Source organism: Salminus brasiliensis, chromosome 6 (genome assembly GCF_030463535.1).
Source record: "Salminus brasiliensis chromosome 6, fSalBra1.hap2, whole genome shotgun sequence".
Taxonomy (NCBI): Eukaryota; Metazoa; Chordata; class Actinopteri; order Characiformes; family Bryconidae; genus Salminus; species Salminus brasiliensis.
Genome location: NC_132883.1, coordinates 41719741 through 41740518, shown reverse-complemented (window position 1 = coordinate 41740518; position 20778 = coordinate 41719741). Strand labels below are relative to the sequence as shown.

Here is a 20778-nt window from a genome sequence, read left to right as displayed (position 1 = left end):
TGGTCCAATTTGATGCATCCTCTGCCCAGCAAAGGGGGGCCTGGCTTCGGGTGCCATCAGCTCGAAGCCCCCCAGAACTCCAGCCCAAATTTCTCGAGTTCTTCAAGGGTTTAGTAAAGGCAAGGGTTCTATATGGTTCCTTGTCTGGTTAAATGGTTCTCCACAGAATCAATAAACTATTGTTTTGACTTTACTTTGTAATGAATCAAACTTTTATGCTGAGCTTCTGTTGGGAAGCAGAATGAACCAGTACCAGCTGCAGAAAACATCCCCCAAATTCAATCAGTTTTAAACACAAACAGCTTCTTGGAGGCTTTCAGATGCACCACAGGAGCCCAGGTCACGATTCTGCCTTCTCTGACAATAAACAAATACAGGCCAAATGTTCACAGAAGCTGCAAGGAAGAGAATCTCCCTCTTCAGCTCAAGGTAGGTGAGGTAAAATCCCGTAAAAACGTACCCAATTCTTATTCTTTCTCTAACATGGGCTTTTTTTTTGAGTTATCTTTGGCTGTGCATGAGTGAGATCTCATATTTATACTTCTTTGGAATCAGATACATCCGCGGTCTCTGCATAAACACTCACCAGCTTTGTGTATTTGAATCTGGACCCTGTTTGGACCCTAGCGTTGTACCGATCTGGGGTTTCTATGCCTCAATAAGTCCATAAAGCTGAGTATCTGTCCATGCTGAGCTGATCGGGTTTCTGTATGTTGTGGATACTACAGCTACACAGTGTACACTTCAGGTGCATTAAGGTAGGGCAAGCCAATTTCATTTAGATAAGATATCGAAATCCAAAATATCCAAGATATTTGTGTAGGATAAGAGCTTTGAAAATAGTTAAGCTAAATAGTTAACACATTTCCGCAAAACATGTAACCTGCACAGCCAGTGATGTCACTTCCTCTGGTGGGAAACATTTGGAAGGCAGGAAGATATGTAAAATGTTAATAATAAAAGGATAAATAAACAGTATCTTAATTACTGGTCAAATCAGTTTTGAAATTGTGAAATTGACTGATTGTCCAATTACATTTGTCAAAATCCACAATGTGTTGAAAATTAAAATCACAATGGAGAAAAATGTCAACAGAGTCGACTGATGAGTCCGATTTTTCCATCCTTGAGATGTACCAACAATCCTAGAACAGGTCACATGACTGACCTGTTGATACGTTGTCAGTGTTTGTGTCTCTGCAAAGCTAAAGATTAGAAGCTCATTCCCATTTCCCATCCTAACCTCTCTCCTCAATCCCATCCTCCAGTCCACTCCAGCTTTTTTACTCTATAACCTGCAGCAGGAACTCACAGCACGTCCTTGCTGAACGTCCACGCGAAGAAAAAGACGACACAAGTCTTATTGACCACTATTTTAGTGAGTGATGCAAAACACAAGTAAAAAAGCAAAGTACCAAAAGATTCCTGCTGTCCGAATCTGCTTCCAACGTTGACCAGTCCATGATTCCCTACAAACCATCACTTAGCAAAAAAACAAACGAGCATTACCGTAATAACTTAGGAGTGGAATATGCTGAAAAAAACAACAAAAAAAAACAAGAAGAAAGGATTACACATTATGTCAAATTGTGATGTGATTTATATACAACAGGTTCAGAGAAAAAAACAAACAAACAAACAAACACTTCTGGCGTATTTTTAGTCCTTGGCCAGAGCGCGTTTTTGTTGGCAAATAAACAGCTACTCATAATCGTCTCTTGCGGTTATTCTTGGTCAGTGCTCCGTTACGGTGTAGCGGTACGAGTATTAGTACCAAAGCATCGCAGTACGGACGTCACAACCCTGGAAATATTGGTGTAAAAATTTTAACAAGCGCAAGTTCCACCTGCAAACCTTAAGCTGTAATTCGTTAGTGAAGGAAAGTTTGGATTTGCATGGTATTGTGGGAATTGTAGTGAATTTAATAGTGTTGATATGGTTATGGTAGTTTAGTTGACTCTCCCGCCCCCTCCTTTTTACTCCTTTTTTTAGCGACATTCCCAAACGACAGACCTTTTCCCATTTCCTAACATCATGGCGGATCAGATGAGGACGGTGTTTCAACTATATCTACTAGGCTGTGTCAACCATATCAGAGAGTCTGTGGGTGTGTGTGAGGAAACGCTGCAACACTGAGCATGCTAACGTTTACACACTACAGGCTGCCCTGGCTACCTCAAGAGGGCGCTATGCAGTGATAGGTGGAACAAGCTTTACCTTGCACGACTGTCTGTCTGAAATAATGAACAGAAATCTAGGCTAGTTTTATCCCTTTCGGGGGGTTGTTGGTTTGGTTTTTCCCATTGTACCGAACTCGTACCAGCCGTTACGTCCCAACCAACCAGGTGTGAACCAAACCATGATATCCCTAGTGTTCTGAAGACATAACGAGACGATATGCTAGGGCTTATAAAGATCTGAGCATCTAAATGTAATCTAAATGTAATCTACTGAACGTCCCAAGTGTGGAAGTAACTTCCCTTAGAAACGTACCGCTCCAGCACCGAGCTTCTAGCTTAAAACACAATCCTCAACCTGACAGCTAAGAAAACGCAAAAGAAAAGATCTCTTATCTGGTATCAAGTCAAAAAAAGAAAGAGATACATATATTTATACATAACGTATGTATAAAAGTATGTGAAAAATAGGTAATCGTACACCTTTAACAATTGTGGATTGTGCAAAGTAAGGTGTGAGATGTATTTTTGCATTGATAGTCCAAGGAACCTGTGCATGGTCACCTTTCCAGGTCTGACCAGTTTTTCGAAACCCCCTTTCCCACTCAAAACCTGGGACATTAGTGGGATCTCTTCACTGGTAATGGTTTGATAGTCTTTAAATGGTATTTACATGAATTGCCCAAGTCTCAATAAACAAGAAGTGACGTCTTTAGCATGAAGGGCCTCTTCATGAAATGTGCTAAATGGTCTCCCGGGTTTCCCGGCAGTGATCTGGACGTCAGTGTTTTTCCCCGGTAATGTATTGGCTTCTGTTCAAACATGAGCCTCCTGGTAACTTCCCAGGAATTGTACTGGTAAATTGCTGAGCCAACTTTGTACCGGCATTGCACTCACACTTCACCCCTTCCTGTGGAATTACCACTACTATTTCTGGGCAAAAGTGCAGGTGCAAGTGTGGATGGAGCCCCAGCTCCCATTTCTCCAATTTCTCTAACAGACAGTGTCTCTTCAAAACTCCAATACAGAATGCTCACCCAAGACCTTTCACAGAGAGCACTATTGCACAAGCGAATGACTAATGCTGTGTTTACACCGCAGACCAGGGTTCCTCAGTTCTGCTCATGAAGGTCTGGTGTCCGGCACAGGTTGGTGATTTTGGATGCTCAAGCACAGCCACTGACAGTTCATCAATGGGTAGATCCAGGAGTACTTGAGCAGGAATACCGCCAAAGTGGGCTAGACACTGGCCTTCCGTGATCGGAACTGATGAAGATGATGGATGATGGAAAACTGGATATTCCATGTTTTTTAGTGCAGCAGTACTGCACCAGTCGGCAGAACGTCCCTTCGACTTCTTTCTGACTTCCGCAGTCACCCACAGCAGTACTCTTAACACACTTAACTCTGCTACAAAGGATTGTTTGAGTGATGCCATAGAAAAACCTCTGCATCCATTTCTTCAGAATACTTTAAAAATGAATCAGTTTCTAATGTAATTACTGAACGTCCCAAGTGTGGAAGCAACTTGCCTTAGAAACTTCTAGCTTAAACCACAATCCTCAACCTGCGGCTAAGAAAACATAAAAGAAAAGATCTCTTATCTGATATCAAATGAAAAAAAGAAAGAGATACATATATTTATACATAACGTATGTATAAAAGTATGTGAAAAATAGGTAATCGTACACCTTGTGCAATTTGTGCAAATTAAGGTGTGAGATGTATTTTTGCATTGATAGTCCAAGGAACCTGTGCATGGTCACCTTTCCAGGTCTTCACACACACATCTTTTACAAAATGTTTTTTTTTTTTTTTTATGGAACCAAAAATGGTTCTTCTATGGTATCGCCTAAAAGAACCCTATGTAGCACCTTTATTTTCAAGAGTGTGGGATAAAGTTGAAGTTGGAACTTGCAGCTGAACTTCCAGGCTGATTTTCCCTGAAACATCTGGGTATGTTCAAAATACTACCATGGATAGTTGATATCATCATCACCAATGGCTACATTTATGCTGCAGCATGGCAGCCATGTATGTTCCCTTTGCTATGAGGCACCTAATGCCGTTGATCGGCTTGTAAACACAGCATTTTAAAAAGCGGATGTTTTCATTTGGTCAGATTACTCTAGATTCTGCTTTGCAATTATGTTACGAAGGTAACTTATGTCCGAAAATAATAAAGTACAACACTCCGACATCGCCTACTACGTTTACCTCATTGCACACTGGCGTAGGCCATCCCTATCGATTGATCACCAAACGTCCTAAAATGCACAGTTTGGTGCATATGTTGGTAAATTCAGAAGAAAGGAAATGTGCGTATATTGCAACTCTGCCCACTCAATACATATCTCACATGGGCCTTTCTTTGTAGTCCCATCTCAGGCTTTTTTGGTCAAATTCTGAAGCTCAAGGAAATCTGCATTTGTAGACTTCCATGGATCAGTGTACTTCCCTGCAACCACCGTTATCTCAAGATTTCTCAATGTTCTCAATGTCCTCAATGAGTTCATTTCCAAGCAAGTGGCTTCAAACCGATGTCCATGTGGTCGCTGCGGGAGAGCGGTAGTGATCCGTTTGTGAGAGTGCGCTGTTAAGCTGGAAGCTGTGAAGGTTTGACTGGTTTGTTCAGTGTCGTCTGTCATGTTGCTGAGGGTAGTGCCTGTGGTTTTAGAGCTGTACTCCATTTCCTTGAGTTTTTCAAGAGAGCGGACGCTTTGTTCCCTCCGGTGGGTCCAGGCAATGAAGAGTTTTATTTGACTGTCAAAGGCCACACAGTTAGAGAACCTTGTGGTTCTGCAAACAAGAGAACGAAGATACGGGAAACTGAGTCTCTTGCTAACTTCCTGCCCTCAGGTATCTGCTTTCCTGAGCTTCTCGGACAGGTTTTCATCGTTCCCTTCGTTCCTCTCGTTCTTCAATCAGAGCCTCGGCCCTAGAGAGAGGGGCGCGGGGGTGGGCGGTCAGGGGGTGGAGCTCTGACTGGAGGTGGAGCCTGAGGAGGAGGGGGCAGAGAGCCTGTGGGCGAGGCCGGAGCGAAAAAAAGAGTCGAGGTGGGAGGAGACCAGGCAGGGGGTGGGGAGTATGAGGGAGGAGGGGTGATAGGCGGGGATGGAGTGATGGAAAGAGGAGGAGGAGAGGATGGGGGAGCGCGTGGTGTAGGGGGTAGCTGGCTCTGGGGTGGAGGAGGGCTGCAGCCTTCTTGGGGTGTGTAGATGGGGGTGGAGTGGTTGTAGGTGGGGTAACGAGGCGGGGGGCTGGACTTGATGCGGGTGAAGTTCATACAACGACCCTGGAAGGAGAGAATTAGATGAGGAATCAATAGCACGTCATTACCATAGCAACCACTGATTAAAACTAACATGTTATAGCGCTTTGTTACGTCATTACTGGACAGCAGCTCGGTCCTGGCAGTAAAAATAAAAATAAAAATGTCTCTTCTACATGCAGTTCAGTCATGATCACGCTGACAATTTCAGCAGATACAGCCCACATACAACACAGCGAGCTTTACAAGTGCAGACAGTCCACACTAGGTCCAGGCTGTGGGGTGGAACGGGATGGAGCCGTTACCTCCTGCAGAGGAGGATCATAGCGAGGAAGCTGTAAAAGCCAGACCCAAACATGGTTTTATTGATAGTGAGAGGAAGAGAGGGCTTGCTGTTTTCTCGAAACACTTGAGGAAAATTACAGAGCCCTGCTTCCTCTCAGCTAATGAAGTTTATGGCCAGATTGCATCTCAAGGCCTGTTGAGTTTCATTACTCCACAGCTTCTACTGGAAACTTCTGCAGGAGAGGAACATCCCAACATCTACTCTACTATTCTGTTCCATGGTAGATTCTCTTAACTGGCTTGTTTAGATGCATTAGTGGTGGGTCAAGGAAGGACAGCATGGTACACTATATGGACAAAAGTATAGGGACACCTGTTCATTCGTTGTTTCTTCCGAAAAATCAAGAGTAGTAACCGCCTCTGCTGTGGTGGGAAGAAGGCTTTCTACTAGATTTGAGAGCATTAGTGAGGTCAGGAGGTTGGAGGTTGATCACCACCTCACCTCATCATCTCCAACTCCCCATCTCATCCTAAAAGTACTGGATGGAGCTCCAACCATCATTCCGGAGAACACAGTTCTTCCACTGTTCCACACTTAATGCTGCTGGGGGGCGTTATACCCCTCAGCATGGTGCCAATAGGGTCATGTTTATTAACTGCTCCTATTGGCAGTACTTCTTCTACTACAGGGACTATTTAAGCTGTGTGTATGCATTTGTACATCTGTGTCAGCAATGGGTGCAGCTTAAAGTAGGCGAATGCATTCATTAAAAGGGACGTAGATGGGCAGGAAAAAGGGCAGGAAAAACAAAACATTTTAGGCCAATAATTTTAGCCTTCTTAAAATGATGGCAAAACAATGTGGTCATTTTCTTTGAGGAGAAACCTCACCTCCACTGTGAGCAATTCTCAGTTGCTACATAGTTCCACAATGAACCCTTTCTCACCAAACCACTCTGAATAACTTTGCTCATGTCTTAACCATTTAATTATGCAGAACCTTTAGAGGGTTTTCCCTTTAAAACAACTCAGTGTGGTTGGAAGATGCTAACGAATGGCTATACATGTTCAGTTTTGTGCTAGCAACATTAGCCTCACACCTCCAGCACAAAACTGAAGAAGCAGACTTTACTGACTGGTCAGTAACGTTTGATTTACGGCCAAACCCCCACTTTAAACACTTAGATTATGTTCTAAATCCCAAAACTCAGCTCAGCTAGAAATGCTTATGATGCAGAATGTTAGTCAATAAGGCCTTTCTTCTCGAAAAAGATAAACAGCACCCACTGGACAAGCGATCAGATCATTCTTTCCACACTATGTCCTAGACCTTGATTCTCTTAGCTATTGTTACAGTTAGATCTGGCCTTCAGTGAAGCTGAGGAACCAACAAAGGCTTTCTTTCTTTCTTTTTAGACTCTGTTCTACTTTCCGACTGTTGAGCCAAGCCTTTTCTCACACACACAGACGCACACTCTCTCACGCTCAGTTTCCGTCAATGCTGTTTCTTAAATCTAAATTCCACTGTCCTGCATTTCCACAGTTACATAATACTGAGGCATATGTCCACTGTCCTCCTCCCTCTCACTCTTTTTCCTCTGTGCTTTGCTTATTTCCTCATCTGTGAACCCTGAGGAAACCTTCACCTCTACGCATGTGTTCCCGAATGTCTCTAACCAAACCACGTCAACCGAATGGAGCCACATAGCTATACACATGGCACGGCAGTCAGAATTCCTATTACTGTGAGCAGTTAAATGAATAGAGGGGCCAGTCAGCTCAGCTTTTTAAACAAGATTAGGGATTTATTTATTTTTGTTTTGTAATCGGGACGTCCCGATCGGATCCAGCGACTCGGAAAAAAGGGGCCAATCCAGGCATTTTTAATGGATCAGGCATCACCTTAGGTTTGCTATAGTCCGCTAGGCGCCATTAATAGACATGGTCTTCAGCTGCTGTGGTCGAACTGGTCATTTTTGTCTAAAACTACCCCAGATAGAGTTCATCTGTGACATTATTTCAGTGAGAAAAACCAAACAGAGCTTCCAAAACTAAAGCTAATGTTGGCTTCTAATGCTAACTCTAATTCCACCTTAAATAGTGCCACAGTTACAGGGTGTAGATTTCAACAGCAGAGCGGAACTGCTGCGTTATTTAAGGTGGAGCGGAAAGTTCGGGGAAGAGGAGCATCTACACTTTTTTAAACCACCCAGTTTGGTTGAAGTTGAGCAACGACACACATTTTATTCCATTATCTGCATTTGGGAAGATCTAACATTCCTCCCGTCCCGTCTTTACTCTGGAATTCGGCCTGGTTAGAAACCAAACTATGGTGGAAATGCTCTGTTCTACCAGCGAGAGAACCACGTTCCTTTCTTTGGGTGTAAACCAGCTCTGAATGGTGCATTCAGAACCGAGAAGGAGGCTAATGCTAATGCACCCAGGCTAAGTGATCAGACTGCAGAATTCTGGGAGCAGAATGGTCAGGTAGATATCAGCCAGACTTGGATCTGGGAGAGGGGTGAAAAACCCTGATCAGGACATCCCTATTATATTAAATTTGAAATTGGTAAAGGACCAATAGCACCATGCAAAGGTTTGAGAACCCAGAATTTTAAGCTCTCAGGTAACTTTACCTTTTAACTTTTCATTTTTAACAGTTAGCTACACTGCTAGCAGTGTAAGAAGTCCAAGGAAGGCTGTTTTCAGACTTTTTGGAGCACTGCTATGAGGATTTCTGATTGCATTCAGCGACATGAGTGGTAGTGAGGGCAGGATGTTGGACGATCACCACTCCCTAACTCATCCCAAAAGTACTGGATGGAGCACCAACCATCCATCATTCCAGAGAACACTGTTCTTCCACTGCTCCACAGCTCAATGCTGGGGGGCTTTATACTCCCCACTTTAGCCAACGCCTAGCATTAGGCAGCATGGGGCCAGTAGGGTCATGTTTATCTACTCAAGAGTTCTGGATAGATGGGGTGTCCACAAATATTTGGACATATAGTATAATTTGTCATGAGTCATTCAGTATAGATAAAGACGTTGTGTCAAGCCTCTTATGATAACCTAAACCCATTCACCCCCATGAAACAACTGGAATTTTCCACATGATCCACATGAAGCGCACCATCTGGATTTCTTGAAGATCGTGGGAAGAGGAAAGACTGGTTCTCTCATTCTTTTGTCCTTATTCTTAGTGGTGATATGATACACTTTGCAAGTCATAGATTCAAAGTCAATTAATTTATTAAAAAATACATTTTAAGGAAAGCGTTAGTGTTCTTGTGAACTACATCTTGTGGATTTGCTATTTCTACGCTGAAACTGAACCCTGTTACTTTCAAATGATCTAAGGAACCTTCTTCAGACTGTAAACATGAGATTTCTGAAAGTTTTTTGTAATATTTAAACACGTTTAATGCTTTTTTGTAAGAAGATCATAAAAATATATTAAAAAACAAGAGAACAAATTCACTTTCACAATTTACCATCATTATGGACCATAGGAGCTCAGGGGCCGGAGGAGGGAGGAGGACGGATGAGGACTGAGTCTCTTATGTTTAATCATAGGTTTATTTATCTGCACTATTAACACTTTACTGTACGTCCTGTACATCTGAACTCCTGGACACCACTGACACTTTACTTTAATACCAATATATGTGTCAGGCCCTCGTTGTGTTAGGCCAGACCAAGATGGGATGAACACTCGCAGAGATGGTATCAAAGCAAGCAGATTTATTAACAGAACCAGATAAAGAAACAGGGGCAAGTGAGGCAAGCAATTAAGCAAAAGAGCAGCAAACACGTAATATTGGGCCTGTGGGCAGCAGCTCAGGATCACCCTGGGGGAGGGCGTGTTATTACGTGTTTGCTGCTCTTTTGCCTCACTTGCCCCTCTTTCTTTATCTGGTTCTGTTAATAAATCTGCTTGCTTTGATACCATCTCTGCGAGTGTTCATCCCATCTTGGTCTGGCCTAACACAGCATGACAATGTGCATATATTTATTCAGTATTGTCTTTATAACTGCACTGCCTTTCATCTCTGGCAGATTTTTTACATTTAATCTATTTATTGTTATTATTGTAATTATTGTATGGTATCACTGTGCTGTATCTATCCATCCATCCATCCATTCATCTGTCCATTTAATGTACTCCTACTCCTACTAGTCGACAGCACAGATGGGTGTTATCCAGAGGCTTTATTCTTGTAAATGTAGAAGATTGATCCACTCACTGAATCCAAAATCTGTGTGACTGCAGTTGCTATGCTAACCACGATACACCACCGCTACACACAAAGCACACTAATGTTCAGAAACTGGGTCAGACTGGATGATTTGTTAGATAATCTGAGGAATTTCTCAATACCCATCTAACCAAAGTTATGGTTCCTCAAGACTGCAGACTCTGGGTCTCGGTGTTCAGTGCTCACTCCGGGCTTCAGGAAGGAAAATTTAAGGCAACTGCTCGATTAAAAAGGAGAAAATGGAGAAGGTGGGGGAAGTCAGTGTTACTGACTTGGGGGTGGGTATTATTCTCGTCCACTGAATCATACCACAGCGCTCTGAGTGAGGCCAGACACCCCCCACCGCCCAGGTGCATATTTCAAACTTGGCTGCTTGTAATGGTTTTCCCAGACTGTGCTGAAATGGACTGTTTAAATCTAGAGCGCTGTCCGCATTTGCAGACGTCTAGATGCCAGCTAGCAACACCTATGCCTGACAGCACATCTGTGAGCTCGTTTCGCTGCTCACAGCTGCTTCCCCTCTGCTACATACACATTCCATTGGCTCATACTTTCAAGGGTCACTCCACCAAATGTCTAAATTTTACAATTAAACATGCTACATTTATGAGGAGCAGTGGGATGTTTTGCAGCTACAGCCTCCAGCCTGCAGCCCCCCAAATCATTACAGACCAAGATTATGGTTTTAACCCTCATTGGCGATAAACAGCGGGGAACCCGAAAGGCTTTCTAGAGCTTTAACATTCAGGCAGGCATTAAACAGTGGATATTGTAGTCATACTCCATTGTTAAGTTGTCCTGTTTTTAGACTTTATGAGTTTAAATCATAAAACAGCTCAGAGAAAACAGTCAAATCAGGTTGTGGAAGACGGTCAATCTGTTCATAAACTGGACAAAAGGCCTCACAGGTTAATCACGCTTTGATTTCCAGTAAGTGGGAGCAAGTTTGTGAGAAGAATTACGTAAAATCATTACTCTAGGAATTAGAAAGAGGTTGAAGGCCATGTTCACACCTGGCATTATCAGGAGTGCTGGGTGATCTGATCATAAGTGGCCGGCACAAACTACAGGTGTATATCAGAGATGCATTATTCTTGTAGCGTAAACGGCAAAGCGCCAAGCTCCAAAAATGTGTAATATCCACAAAGCCGCACCATCCACTGTCCAAAAGCTGTGGGCGTGGTGGCATTAATTGGCGCCATGCCCCTCCTCCAGCGGAAATGATGTGAGAAATTCGATCACATGCGGACAGACACAGGGGATGCATGCCAGGTGGCTGGTGTGAACGGCTGTCATCAATCACCCAATACGCATATTAACAACAGGTGTAAACGGCTGTGATCGATTACCCAATACACATATTAACAACAGGTGTGAACAGGGCCATGGCTTCCTCACTTTTGATATCCCACCTCGAAAAACCTGAAACGTGAAACACTGTGGAATGTCGAAAGTCATTCCAGCAGGGGAGATGTAATTGAATGTAAATGTAATTGATTATGTAATTGCACTGTAATTAACAATGTCATTCATTCTGCATAGTTTAGTTAAACACTCGCAATAACTAGAATTCCTAGCGTTAGGGCTACGGTACAATCGGGAGACAGTGGTGGATCGGTGGCCAGAGCGCTGGTTTTTTGTATCACAGGGTTGTGGGTTTCTAGGCCGTAACCCCTTAGCATGGCTGACCCTGCACTCTGACCCTGGCTTTCTAGACTGAAATATGCAGAGAGTAGAACTTGTAATGTTGTACTGTATAATAACAGAAAGTGTGCAGCTCCTATGTTTTATAGCTAAGATCCAAACAAAGAGTCTGGCTGTAATGCCTCATTACAGCGTGTCTGTGTTTTTAAACAAAGCCCAGGGGATGCACTGGGCTATTGCATCCATTAAAACGCTATGAAAGCAAAATTTGGAAATATTGGTAGAGCCGCCTTGCAGCAGAGAACCGGCGCTGGCTGAACCGCATCGAAGCCAAATGTGACTCATAGCTGGGCTCGAGCAAAGAGCAGGACATGAAGTTGAGGACTGGCTCTCTGGAGGGAAGGAGGGTGGGGGAGCTTTTCTGCGCCATTAATGACAACACCCTCAGAGTGTGGCTCAAAGGGCAAGTCTCTGCACAAAGCGCTCCCTAGTGCTTTGCTTCAGCTAGCTGTATCAGAACTTGCGTGTTTGCTGTTTTCATTCGCTGTTTGACTGCGTTGTCAAAGATGGGAAGTATAGACAATAGACTTTACAGTACTTGAACACATTTAATCTGCGATTCTACTTTTGTGGACTATAACTGGGTCACAGCAATGACTGTATACATGGAGAAAACATGGACAGTGTGATGCCCTTTCCTTTACATTCTACAGATATGATATAGAAGTCAAAACTGTCCACCATGTTGTCAAATTTGCATCCACAGTCGGCTCATTAGATATGAGAAATGAGACATTACAGTGCTGGAGCTCAGCTCTGTTCGCCGCTGAAACGAACCAAAGCTACTACGGTCCAGTATAACCCCCCGGCTGCTGAGTCAGAACGCACTGGCTATGATAAAGAAGAAAAAATGATGTTTTAAACCGAATTTGGTGGTGCTGGCAGAGACCAAGTACAAATACTAGTGAGTCCATCACATCTAACTACATAGACGTTAGCTGGCCTGGCTGGCTAATTATATCACATTGGTCATTTCATGCTAAAATCAAACTTACCACCACATGACTGCCAAAACCTTATAGTTATAAATATGACAAATAACAGAGTGATTAACTAGCTAGCTGCCTGACAACTCAACTAGACGTCAGGTCCTGCAGACAGGTCATTAAAAGTGCCATATTTGTGTTGAATTTGGAGAATAGCTCATATATATGAGTTGGCTCATATAACCTAAATAATAATGACTTACCAAACAAACCGTGTAATTACATTTAAATAGTGTAGAAAAATGTATCTTTTACATTACAAAAAAACTAAAATATGACAGCTCCCCAAAGAACCATGTCTTTATTATGGCTATCATTGGCGTAGGGAAGCAGTAAATGCATTTCCACGCTGCAGTTTGTTTGCCTGGACTGGGAGAAATGGCATGCAACAGGTGGCTTTCTCATTTTCTCAGTCTTTTGGGCATTGTTTTTTTAACCAAGGGTCGAGGAAGGTTGAAGAACGAGGGAGGGAGAATAAGTGCAGGTCTTTGAGGACATGCTGAGGAGCTGGCCCATGTGATTCTATGCACTAATATTCGTGGATAGTCTGTTGATCATGTTCACATAGATTATTATAGGTCAAGTTATGTATGGTTATTTATGGTTATTTAACATACACCTCTTTTATACAAATGGTTGTTTATGAAACCAAAAAATTGCATCACTCGAAGAACTCAATAGTGAGGATTTTGAAAAGGTAAGACATCTTACGATCAGTATTACACAAAGTACTCATGTTGTCCCTAATGTCATTGCAAGGACCCTAAACATGCAGTCATTAACCATTAATTATGTGCTTTTCAAAGGCCAATATCTCATATATAAGGCTAATATCTCAACATATCAAACCCCTCACTGTTATCTGTATCGGAGCAGCAAAACTCTTTACTGTATACCGTATACACTGGATCTGCCCTGTGCATACATAATTCCTCAGATGTGTCTTCTCTGCATCTATGCTAAACAGGCTGTGTTTGTTCCTGTGTCAGGGGGAACCTGCTTTTAATTTCCTTTCTGGCTGCGCCATGTAGCTGTATTCCTCAACTCTCATCCGGCCTGGCAAAGAGGTCTTCACGGTCTTGACTGACAGGTTTAAAGGGAGGCTTAGCAGTCTGTCATGTTGGATTGGAAGAAAAAGAAGGAACAATTACAGCAATAGACTTTTAGGAGCTTGTGAACTTTCTGTAGAGAGAGTTTGCACAGCTGATGGTGCTCTGTTGGTCAGAGATTGTGAATGTTTAACATTTGGCTGTAGCTATAATAGGTATAATATCTGGATTGATATACTTTTATGTTTGAGCTAATCAGAGAGAATGCTGATATTTCTGAAATCATGTCCATAAATTAGGTCCAAGCTATTAAAACCTTGTCAGTATATGGCTTTCTTGCTGTCAGGCTCAAATCTGCTGTTTTCTCATAGTTTGTTTGGCTTCTCACCTTGTCTCCTGGTTGAGGTCTCATGATGGACACTCTGTCATAGCCCTTTTTCAGTAGCACCCAGAGAGCATCCAGTTTACCCTGAAAAACAACAACAACAACAAAACAGCATACATTATCAGATTGTAATTAAACTGTTCATGATGAACTGACCAACAGAAATGCACAGCAGGATGCTGCCGCCACCATGCTTCACTGTAGGTTTTCTCCAGGAGATAATGCTTAGAATTGAGGCCAAAACGTTCAATTTCCGTTTCATCAGACCAGAGAATCTTGTTTCTCTCAGCCAGAGTGACCATTGGGTTCTTGGTCAGCTCTCTTACCAAGACCCTGCTCCCCTGATTGGTTAGTTTGGTGGGGTGGCCAGCTCCGTGTTCCAGATTGTTCCATTTAAGAACTGTGCTCTTGGAAACTTTCAGTGAAGCCTTTTCCAGATATATTTCTCCACACAATCCTCTCTTTGAGCTTTGCTCAATGACTGTGTATAGACAGATGTGTGTCTTTCCAAATCATGTCCAATCAGCTGAATTTACCATAGGTGGACTCCAATCGAGGTATAGAAGTATCTCAAAGATGAGCAAGAGAAATGGGAGGCCCCCAGATCTAAATTTCAACAGTCTTAGCTAAGGGTCCGAATACTTTTGTCAATGTGCAATTTTAGCAATAGTAATTAAGGGGCAAGGTGGGCAAACTGATGGAATAAAACTTGACCTGAAGGCCTCAAATGAGGTCTTATAAGTCAATTGTGTGACAATGCTACCTGATGCTCATAAGCTTCCATTACGTTTTTAGCTGCATTAGCCTTGTAGCTCAAGTTCTCCAGTTCTAAACGAAAGAAGCTGACTGCAGACACTGAACATGTCGTAGCTTCTTGAGTGCATTTTGGGGTGAGGAGAAAACGGTTTATACTTCTTGATTTCTTTTTTTGGCTGATTTAGCACTTCAACCATTGCCACTGAAAAAGAAAACAATTGTTAAAAGAAGATTTAGCGTAAATTGGGCACTTCTCTGAGGGGCCAACATTCATCTTTGGTTAGTCATTCTGCAGCTATGCTAACCTATGACCTTCCCTTGAGCAAACTGGCAGCGACTCCGAGCCGCATTTGGACTCAATCAAGGCTTGGCTATCAGGTTGGTGATCGTTAGCATGTAGGCTTCATTGTGTTCTGCTTTTACGCAGAGTTACAAGCCAGTTTATTAGCGAACACTACGAACTGGCACGCAATTCCAGCCTACTATAGAGTGTTTTAATACGCCAGCCATACGTGAACATTACAGCAAGAGCTGCCAAACTGTTGGACTGATGGTAAGAGGTCTTGAAAAGTTAACTACGTTTACAGAAGAACAATGTGTAGAGACAGTGTGTAGAGAAATGCATGATGGTTTACCTGATCTACCTGCATGACCAACCTGGCCAAGCTTGACTAACCACTATGACCAAGTTGCTTGACCAGCGTGGTCATGACCAACATGACAAGCTTGACCAAACTGGTGGTAGATCACCTAGATAACATGTTGGGGGTAGCCCAACTGGGTATCAAAAAAGTTTTGTCCATGGGGTCCATGTTGGCCCCACATATGGATGCCCACCAGGATCAATAATGGGACCAGCAGAGGTTACACAGGGGCCCTATCTGGGTTGTACACTGCACATGTAACAATAGGGCCCATTTGGAAAGCCCAACTGTGTCCCAGTAACAACACACGTACAAACCCCCATTTAAAGCTAACTGGAACCCACCTAGCTCACATTTCACCCATGTGAGCCCCACATTAGCATGTTGGCTGGACAGCTAGTCCATCAAGCTTAAAAGAAAACCTACACTATGCTGGTCAAGAGCTGGTCTACCCTAGCTGGTCATCAGCTGAACTGTTCAGCCGGCACGTTAGCCTCATAGCCCTAGTGCAAAACCAAAAGAACTACTGGGACACCAAACATTGAAGCGTTGGCTCTGCTCTGAGCTCGGAACAACATGTATCTGCTCTCTTTTACAGACCCCCACCAGCTGGCAGCATGCATATGCAGCTCCATACCCAGGGCTACCTCTTTGCTTGGTTCTCCAATGCCACATGTTCAGCTTAGGTTGTGAGACAGAAAGCTGTAGCAACTGAATCGGCTATGATGAAGTGCTTGGTTAGGGAAAACACTCAGTACATATGGCCTTCAGCTGAGCTGGTTACCAGCAGACCCATGTCTTTATACAATTACTAGTAGGCACCTCATATGGGCTGACCACAGTCTGTCCATAGTGGCCTGCCCACATACTTCAACTCCACTAAATCAAACATCTGATCCATAATATTTACGCTAGTTGCCATGACCTGTGAGCAGACTGTGCATGATGTGTTGACACATGGCTCAAACACTTACAGGGCCAAGGATAGAACAAAGGCCAAATGCTGGATAATGTGTGTTGTGGAAATCTAGAAATCCAAACACCATCATGCGGCTCGAGTGAAATCTACAGTTTCCCCCATAGAAACTGCAGTAGATTTACTGAACGATCCATTAATGTCATTTTCAGCACAAATCGTATCTTTAATTTTGCTGTTTCTGTTGCTTTGCCTCAAATTAACCAGTTGCCGGAACTCGAAATGCAAATAACTGAAGCAGCAGAAGACTGGCCTTCTCAGCTACATGATGGAGGGAGTGATCTTTAAAGCAGAATTACGCAATGATTGGCATTTCCTGCTCCTGGGCTCCCCCTATAGTCGCAAAGTGGAATTCCTGCTTAGAGCCACATTAAAGGACACGCTTTTCACTTGCATTTTACAAGTGAAGAGATGCAGAACTGTCCCTGAAAGTGAAGGGAGCTTGTGGACTGAGACAGTAGAGTAGTTTTACATGATTTTGCACTAATTTGACTCGGGTTCTGTAGCGTTACTCGCAAGTGGTGTCCTGCCCACTTCACCAAAGTTATACCAAAGTTTGCAGCATCTCGTATAATATATATATATATATATATATATATATATATATATATTAAAGGTCCAGTAGAAGTGCTCAAAAATGACCATACTATATATATTATAGTCATTTTGGAGAATTTCTATTGGTCCATTCATTATGAAATACCGATTCAATGTAAAGAAAATTATTCAAAATATGTTTTTAGCAGCAACAGTTAACCTAAATAACTAAAAATCAGTCAAGACTTAATTAGCACTGAAGGTCTGAGGAGATTGTAGCAGTAGCATATGCTATTATCAATAAAAATGGTAAGCGGAGTGCCTTTTCTAGCTTAAATGTTGTTCTACCGAGGACTGCTTGTCACTGTCTTTCTTAATACACTACATGGACAAAAGTATTGGGACACCTGCTCGGAAATCAATGATATTATAAAAGAGTTTATCCTTTTGTCTCTACTGTCCAGGGGAGAAAGCCTTCTGCTATAATTTGAAGGAGAGTTGCTGTAAGGATTGATAGAATTCAACAAGAGCATTAGTGAGGTCAGGATGTTGAATAATGATCACCACCCCACTTCACCAACCATCATTCCAGAGAACGCAATTGCACTGCTCCACAGCTCAACACCCCTTTAGCTCATGCCTGACATTGGGCCAGTAGGTTCACGTTTATCTGCTCCATAGAGTCCTGTTCATCTCCAGTACTTCTCTAGCTTATCTAGTACAGGGACAAGACAAGTGGTGTAGCAGTGTGTGTGTCAGCAATGGGTGCAACTGGGTGTCCACAAACATTTGGACATGTAGTGTAAGCAAGTCATCCCACCTTAACCTAATGATCTTAACTTTATTATCTCACTTATACACCTCACTAAGTTATGATTGTTGCTTAATTATCACCACTTAATTACATACCCCTGCCTTACGAAACTAGGCCTTAATTAAGTTTCCCTCTAAACCCACCCAAACTAGGCCTTAATTAAGTTACCCTCTTAACCCACCCAAATTAGGCCTAAATTAAGTTACTCTCTAAACCCACCCAAACTAGGCCTTAATTAAGTTTCCCTCTAAACCCTCCCAAACTAGGCCTTAATTAAGTTTCCCTCTAAACCCACCCAAACTAGTCCTTAATTAAGTTTCCCTCTAAACCCTCCCAAACTAGGCCTTAATTAAGTTTCCCTCTAAACCCTCCCAAACTAGGCCTTAATTAAGTTACTCTCTAAACCCACCCAAACTAGTCCTTAATTAAGTTTCCCTCTAAACCCTCCCAAACTAGGCCTTAATTAAGTTACCCTCTAAACCCTCCCAAACTAGGCCTTAATTAAGTTACTCTCTAAACCCACCCAAACTAGGCCTTAATTAAGTTACTCTCTAAACCCACCCAAACTAGGCCTTAATTAAGTTTCCCTCTAAACCCACCCAAACTAGGCCTTAATTAAGTTACTCTCTAAACCCAACCAAACTAGGCCTTAACTTAATTATCAGTCAGCAAGTCTGAGATACTCAGATGTATCACAAGCAGTAGCATGGCGCTAACTTTGAGGTAGTTCCCATTACTTGTTAGCTACGTTAGCCTCATAGCTGCAGTTCATATGGAAAGAATTAAATGTCAGACACCAATCATGTCTTCTTGGCTCATCGTCTTTACTTTGAGTAATGGGAAAACTGTGTTAATGGGATTTTTGGTTGAACTTTTATGGAAAGGAGCATTTCCAATGACCCATGAATTCCTGGCTAGAGTAAAAAGGGGGCTATGAGCTACCACCATTACCTTAATTGGTGAGTACCACTTGCGAGGGCCAGGGGGTTTGCGCATGCCGTTGTTGAGGATCCTGGATGGTGCAGCTTCGAACTCTTGCTCTGGCATCTTTACCCTGGCGTTCTTCGCTTTCTCCAGCTTGGCACCCTCTTCGGTCGACCCCTTCTCACCCCAGCGCACCTGGAGTTAGGGACCAAGACGGAGATGAAGCACACTCTTTATATGTACCCACACACACACTGCTGGTCTGCCTGACCTACCTGGGTTAAAGCTTTTACTCGCCAGTTTACTTGTCAGTTTCTGGAACAATCAACTCCTAGATGACTGTGCTTCCTGAGAAGAGCTTCTTTTGTTAAAGACTAGAAATGCCGTAGAAATGCTGAGAAATGTAATGTAACTACGAAGATTCCAGAGAATCAGCGCAGCACTCGGTGTAGACGTGGTTGTTTGCCATCATTGTAAACAATGGATATTCTTGCCACACAAAGCCTGTTTTTATGGGCTGCAGCTCCATACTGAGGACAGGTTTATTGAGATACAGGCTCCGTACGGTGTTGTAAATTGTAGATTTACTGACAGTATTGTAGTAGCCTAAGTGCTGGTGCTATTCTAGCTTTATGCTTCCCTCTTTATAACAGAGCTGATGCAAAAGTGTCTCTTGTGTCTCTGTGTTGGCTAGTTGTTCTCCATTAAGTAGATGGACATATGGATTACAGTACTGCTCCAGTAAAAAAGCTGTTATGAGCTAAATGTCATTTAGGAGATATTACTGATATCACACATTAGATACATTAGATAAAACTAGTACATTAGATAAAACATAATCTGCTTGCCTATGGATTCCATATAGGCATCAATTAAGACAGCTACATCAGCCTAAAGAAGCTCCAAACATACATGGACAAAAAGTATTGGGACACCCATAGGCATTAATATGGAGTCTGCCCCCCTTTGCCCTAAGCTCTAACAGCATTATTGCACTCTGCTCTGAGCTCAGCACTCGGCCCTGACCCCACTCTGTAACTTTACGTAGTCTGACAGACACTCAGTGGCTGAGCTGCTCTCTGTGGTTCCTCCTAAACGCTTCCACTGTTCAATAATAACACCACTCACAGCTGATCAATGGGGGTGTCTCCTATTACATCCAGAACCAGACTGCATGGCTAGGTGCTTGATTTTGTACACCTGTAGCAATGGAACTTAATAAAACACCTGAATTCAGTGACTAAGAGGTGTGTCCCAATACTTTTGTCCATATATTGTAAATTTAGTGCCTCCCACATTACAAATTACATTCATAGCAATAACATGTCTTAGACACTTACCTCCATCCTTTTGATCCCTCCAACCCCTCGTCCTCCGTAGTAGGAAGCATCTACTGTTGGCCACTTTTTCTTCGGAGCGCCATCCTCCTCCTCATCCTTAGAAAGTAATGAATAAAACAGAGCAGAACAGTCAGAAACACAAGCCGCTCATTGTTCGAAAGTCCATTCAAAGACAGTGAAGCTTCTCTTCTATCAGTTAGGGTTTTGGGTGGTGCTCAGAGCACGTTTTTGGCCTAATAGTCCAGATGGTCCAGTGCATTGCCAAAATGAGGTGTGACTCTTTCAACTTGACATTTTCATTTCTTGACCCTTTCCAGAAGCCTGAGCCACACTGCCTGCTGCTCCCCCTCCCCCGATCCAGTAAACTCAATTTCGACACGACTCGCCCAAGTCATGACTTCATTTTTTCCAGCGCTAGACTTTAACAGGCTTCGTTCCTCCAGCCATCCTTCAGATGAAATTTCAGCGTTTCTTCGTTTCAACACTCTCCCCTTGACCCAACGGCTCCACCTGACCACCCAACTACAAGTCTCAAACCAGCTAACTATAATGGAAAGTCCACACCAGTTAGGAACCAGTCCAAACATTTGATGTCCACAGTTCACTTCATTCATTTTGCATTGGAGCTGCCAAGCTAATGTGGCTAATGGGTATCTTACCAGCTGCACCCA

General features: G+C 42.9%; 1 protein-coding gene across 1 annotated transcript in view; it reads right to left on the bottom strand.

The window, feature by feature from the left end:
- Positions 1–1360: 1360 nt before the first annotated feature.
- The window catches only part of antxr1a (ANTXR cell adhesion molecule 1a), a 56611-nt gene continuing 37193 nt past the window's right edge, over positions 1361–20778 (bottom strand). Inside the window, exons 15-18 of the mRNA XM_072682442.1 lie at positions 20108–20203; positions 18795–18962; positions 14120–14200; positions 1361–5472 (exon numbers count right to left, since the gene is read on the bottom strand). Coding sequence (XP_072538543.1) covers positions 5116–5472; positions 14120–14200; positions 18795–18962; positions 20108–20203 — 702 coding nt within the window. The 3' untranslated portion in view covers positions 1361–5115. The remainder of the gene's footprint in view (positions 5473–14119; positions 14201–18794; positions 18963–20107; positions 20204–20778) is intronic.